The sequence below is a fragment of the Primulina huaijiensis genome, chromosome 8 (assembly GCF_012295235.1).
Source record: "Primulina huaijiensis isolate GDHJ02 chromosome 8, ASM1229523v2, whole genome shotgun sequence".
NCBI lineage: Eukaryota > Viridiplantae > Streptophyta > Magnoliopsida > Lamiales > Gesneriaceae > Primulina > Primulina huaijiensis.
In genome coordinates this window covers 6,613,812-6,619,341 of record NC_133313.1, presented here as the reverse complement: position 1 = coordinate 6,619,341, position 5,530 = coordinate 6,613,812, and the positions used below count along the sequence as shown (strand labels likewise).

The window sequence follows — 5,530 nt, the reverse complement described above, 5'->3', positions numbered from 1 at the left end:
ACATGGATATTTTTGGTCCTATACCAGTCATGAGCTTAGGGGGAATGAAATACACCTTGGTGATCGTAGATGACTTTTCAAGATTTACTTGGGTTATTTTTCTCAAATCCAAGGACCATACTGATTCACAACTGATAAAGCTCTTCAAAAGACTTTTAAATGAAAAATCAGTTGGAATTGGGTGAATATAATATTGAGTACAGGCCCCGGGTTGCTGTCAAAGCACAGGCCTTATCAATGCATCATGGTGTGATACTTTCGGGGTGTGGAGTGGGGGTAGTGATACTAGCTCCCATGGAAGAGAAGATTAAGTTGGCACTCAGAATTGACTCCCAGGTGACTAACAATGAGGCAGAGTACGAGGCTGTTATCGTCGGTATCCGAGCTGCCCGGGAGATTGGAGCTTCCCGGATTATTTTGTATTCTTACTCTCAATTGATTACCCAACAGATAAAGGGCACTATGAGGCTTAGGATGACAAGATACTTAAATATCTAAAGCTCATCAAAGCCCAGGAAGAAGTTTTTGCGGATTGGAGTATTGAGCAGATAACCCGAGAAGAGAATGATGAAGCAGACTCTTTTCCTAAAATGGCCACCTCTTTAGCAGAAGTTAATACTCGAGAAGTGTTGCACGTTTCTCCGCTAATCCTCTCCACTGAAGAAGAGACATTACCAGCACCAGAGGATTCATGGATGACACCCCTGATAAAATTCATTGTAAATAATGAATTGCCTGAAGAGAAAGTTCAAGTTCATAAGATCAAGAGACAAGCTCCCAAGTTTGTTCTCTTAAATAATATCTTGTACATGAGATCTCTTCAGGGACCTCTGTTAAAGTGTTTATCTATGGGAGAGGTGGATTATGTCCTCCGAGAGATTCATGAGGGATGTTGTGGAGAGCATCTCGGAGGAATAGGTTTAGCCTAGAAAGTCATGCTTGCCGGATTTTGGTGGCCTACTATTAGCCAAGACTCTGGCTAAGTGGTCCGAGCTTGTGAGGGTTGTCAACATCATTCAAATATTTAACACTGCCCGGCCACTCTCATGAAGACTATCTGGGCCTCTTGCCCTTTCGATCAATGGGGCATGGACATTGTTGGTCCCTTTCCAATTGCCCGGGCTCAGAAGAAATTTCTTTTGGTGGCTGCTGATTATTTTTATAAATGGGTAGAAGCTGAACCCTTGACAGAGATTACTGAGCAGGAAGATTTGAAGTTTCTGTGGAAGAACATTGTATGCTAGTTTGGAGTACCTAGGAGACTAATCTCAGACAATGGGAGGCAGTTTCAGGGAAAAGAGATCACAGCTTGGTGTCAGGAAATGAAAATCACTCAGTCTTTCACTTTTGTTGCTTATCCTCAAGCCAATGGTCAAACAGAGGTGGTGAACATGATTATTGTGCAAGCCTTGAAAACAAGGCTACATGGTAAAGAAAAAGACTGGGTGGAGGAATTGCCTAGTGTTCTCTGGGCATACCGAACTACTCCTCAGGCACCTACTCAAGAAACTCCTTTAATCTTGTATATGGTTCTGAATCAGTTCTTCCGGTTGAAATCAAACAATCTTCTGCTCGGGTAGAATCTTACCAGGATGATAATGATCAAAGCCGGGCAATAGAATTGGATTTTTTGGAAAAAAAGAGAGAGCGGGCTTTAATTCGAATGGAAGCTTACCGAGGCCGGGTTATGAAATCATACAACAGGCGAATCCGAATTCGAGACTTTCAAATAGGAGATCTGGTCATGAAAAAAGTCAATTCAGCAGGAGACGTCTGTAAATTAAAAGTTCGGTGGGAAGGGCCTTTTAAAATTACCCAGAAAGTTAGCTTGGGAACTTTTTATCTAGAAGATGCTCAAGGACGCCCTCTCAAGAGACCATGGAATGTATTTCATTTAAAGAAGTATTATGCATGAAAGATGTAACTATTGATTGAAGATATAATGAAAGTTCTTTTCTTCTCAGAAAGTGTAATAATATTATATCTAAATACTGGAGGTACAAAGTCCCAGTTAATAAATAAGCCCAAGGCTCTACACCCTTGCTCGAGACATCACACCTCGACCATTCCCAAGTCCCGGGACGTGCTCCTCGGTCGAAGGCTTCGTACCTTGGTTATTAATAAGCCCAGGGCTCTACACCTTGGCTAGGGGCACTACACCTCGACCATTCTCAAGTCTCGGACATTTTTCCTGGCCCAAGGCTCCGTACCTTCGTTATTAATAAGCCCAGGGCTCTACACCCTGGCTCGGGGCACCACGACTCGACCATTCTCAAGTCCTGGGACGTGATCCTCGGCCCAAGGCTCCGTACCTTGGTTATTAATAAGCCTAGGGCTCTACACTCTGGCTCAGGACACAACACATCGACCATTCTCAAGTCCCGAGACGTGCTCCCCGGCCTAAGGCCCCGTACATTGGTTATTAATAAGCCCAGGGCTCTACACCCTGGCTCGTGGTACCACACCTCAACCATTCCCAAGTCCCAGGACATGATCCCTGGGCCAAAGTTTCGCACTCTAGTTATTAAAAAAATCCAGGGTTCATTTACTAAGAACATGGGTTTTTATTCAAGTTCAAGGTTAAGGTTCCCGATTAATTTACAACACTTAGAAATTTTTGGTGATTCATTATTCACAAGAAGTTCTTGAATATTTCTAAATGACGGGTATATGGAAAGCATTAAAGAATAAGGGAGAACATCGTATATGAAGAAAAATAACATTTCATTAAAAAGCTCGGAGGCAGGGATTACAATGAAAAAAATAAAAGAAAAATTACAAGTCTACTTTAAGTCTATTTGTTCAGACCCCGGCTGCTCTTCCTCTTCAGGGTCCTCCTTCTGCTCTTCTCCGTCTTTAGGAAGGGATGCGGGGAAGAGCCAGGCCTCTTCAAATTGTTCCCGGCATTTGTTAAAACCGGTCTGGAAGAGAGGATAGGCCCGATCTTCAACGGACTTATTGAAATCTGGGGAGAGGAGGAAGGAGGCCTGCAGTTGCTTCTTATCCTGCTCAGTAGCAGCCGGGGCTCTCTCAACGGCCTCTGTCCTGGACATCTGTCTTTCCATGTCCTCAAACAGGGAGTTACTCTTGGCTTAAAGGACAGAGTAATGCTCTTGCAGAGTCTCCTCCCGAATGAGGCCTTCGTGTTGTCCCAGGCCTTCTCCAACTATTCGTTGGCCTTGTCCAAAGCAGACCGCAAGCTGGCCACTTCATCTTCATGAATGGCCCGAGCCCGAGACAATTCCTCCTGCAGTCGCTCCTGGGTATCCTGGAACGGCCGGGCTCGATTGTTAGAAATGGTGGCTGTGGCGGCTACCTCTTCAAAGGCCGAGATCAGCAATTGGATGCCCTGTTCAAGAGGAGTCAGTTAAAAGAAAAAAAAAGTCAAAACACGAGAACTTACTGAGATGATCTTGTTGGAACCTTCGAAGAGTTTGGGGGTAGCTCGGGAGCTCTTCATGTGCGCCTTCTCATCAGGAATAAGGAGCTGCTTGAAAAGCTTGAGCCCCGTCGGAGTGGCTCCCTCCAGAAAAATGTTGGCCCGAGGGGGCTGTGCAGAAGTAGTGGCACTTGGGTAGGCTGTTTGCGGGGAGGAAGAATCGATTGTTTTGCTCGGGAGGAGCCCTAATCTTCCTCTCGTTTACTCTCAACCAGAACCAGCTCGGGGCTTGTGACAACCTTTCGCCTCTCTTTCTTGTTCAGTATTTGCCCGGACTGACTCCTTCAGCCGGGCCGCCTCTTCCTAGGCATGTTTCTTATTTTCAGCAGCCAACTTCCGGACCGCCAATTTCTTCTCTTTTGCTGTGACCTCGGCAGCCCATTTCTTAGCAAATGCCTTCTGCATCTTTGGATTATCTACACAAGGAAAGAACAAAGTTATTAAAAGTTAAAGCGTGCAAAATCAAAGTAAGTAGACAAAGGGGAAATAAGATATTTATCGGGTTGAGCGCTCGAGTCAGCAACCTCTTCAATCACCCGGTCAATTGGGTCTTCAGCACGGGTACTCAACCCGTAAGCAAGTAAGTTCTCATCCGAGATGAGAGTGGAGGAGGAGTATTTTTGACCCTCCACCAAATCTCAGCTTCGGGTGTATGGCTCTTCGAATTTGTAAGAGCGGGGAAGGGAGGGTTGTATGGGGAGAGAATGAAGGAAACCGGTCAAGCAGGAAAGAGGATTCGGGAGTTGAATATAAAAATAGCGTCGTTTCCATCCTTTATGGGAAGAAGGGATATCATCAAGGAACCGAGATTTTAGCCCGGCAGACAAGGAGAATGCATTATCTCCCAACCGGCACACGAAGAAATAATGAAGAACGAGAGGGTTGATGAGGAGATTGTTCATTTTAAAGAGAACGCAGGCCGAGGCCATAATCCGGAAAGAGTTGGGGTGGAATTGGTTCACGGGGACACCAAAAAATTTGGCGGTTTCAATATAGAAAGAGGGGATAGGGAACCGGAGACCATTTCTGACTTGGTCTCGGAAGAAAGTAGTAAAACCGGGAGGTGGATTATTGGCCCTTCCAGAGGGGCCGGGGATCAAAATTTCAAAAGTAGAAGGGATAGAACCAAGAGTCCTGAACTCGTCGTTCGCTCCCGAGCGCAAAGTGCTGCTCATTGAAGCGAACCAAGGAATGCCCGTGGTCTCGGATCGGGGGGAGGAAACTCAGGCATTGCCCTTACCCTTGCTATTTTTCAGAGCTCGGGAAAGGCCAGAAGAAGAGGATTTTGATTGGTAGGCTTTTGATTTTTTAGAGGGTTGGGTTGGGAAGCGTTGCGGGGGAGGAGAAGGGGTTGAGTCGGAGTGCAGCGCGGTGGACTCGTCACTAGGCGAGCCTCGAGCATTGGCTTCAGAGGTAGAAGAAGTAGAATTAGACATTCTTTGAAGAGAGTAAACTTACGAGTTTGGTAGAAAAAAGGTGGTAGCTGTGCGAACGGAGTTGTGACGATGGTTGAAGATTGCCGGAGCTGGGGAAGCACTACTCTGCGGAGGGGGGGAGAGGATTTGAGAGAATTTGAATTTTGGAAAGTGACAAATTGAGGGGTTGTGCTGTTATATATAGGCAAAGAGGAGTGTGATCTCCACCGTTGATCTAAATGTGAATCAAACGATGGTGATGCACCTCGGAAATTGTGCAGGTAGGCGAAAAGACATGTACGGATATCGAAGCATCAGACTTATCATATTCACGGAATATGAAACGTTTCCGACCGTTGGAATTCTAGGGCATACGTCATCATGACATCAACCTGACTGTCCGATAATACTAAACAACAAAATATTCTACTCCGGGAGACATGAGGCCACAGTATCTTGTTCAAAGCCCGGGAGATTGAAACTACTAGCACATCATCCTATCTCTGGGATATTTGAAGCCCCCGATGCTTTTATGAATCTTTAGTTGGTTATCTTTCTGTGGAAGACCAAGCATGATTGATCTGTACAGCGTGTAAAACTCTAGCCCGACTATTTGAGGGATGGGTAGTGATACCCCCAAAAGATCCCGGGTCATGGCTGACCCGAGAAACTAAAT

The 5,530-nt window shown here is 45.6% G+C and overlaps 1 protein-coding gene across 1 annotated transcript; it reads left to right on the top strand.

Annotated features, from left to right (window-relative positions):
* Positions 1 to 1,088: 1,088 nt before the first annotated feature.
* On the top strand, positions 1,089 to 1,580 carry LOC140982039 (uncharacterized). Its single transcript, XM_073448454.1, has 2 exons — positions 1,089 to 1,235; positions 1,287 to 1,580. Exons 1-2 carry the CDS (start codon positions 1,089 to 1,091, stop codon positions 1,578 to 1,580), a joined length of 441 nt encoding a protein of 146 aa, XP_073304555.1.
* The last annotated feature ends 3,950 nt before the right edge of the window (positions 1,581 to 5,530 follow it).

Bases quoted from the DNA above. Each gene is read 5' to 3' on its own strand.
- LOC140982039 (XM_073448454.1), top strand. From the start codon at position 1,089: ATGGACATTGTTGGTCCCTTTCCAATTGCCCGGGCTCAGAAGAAATTT. The intron at 1,236-1,286 runs GTATGCTAGTTT...AATGGGAGGCAG, and splicing joins AGTTTCTGTGGAAGAACATT to TTTCAGGGAAAAGAGATCAC.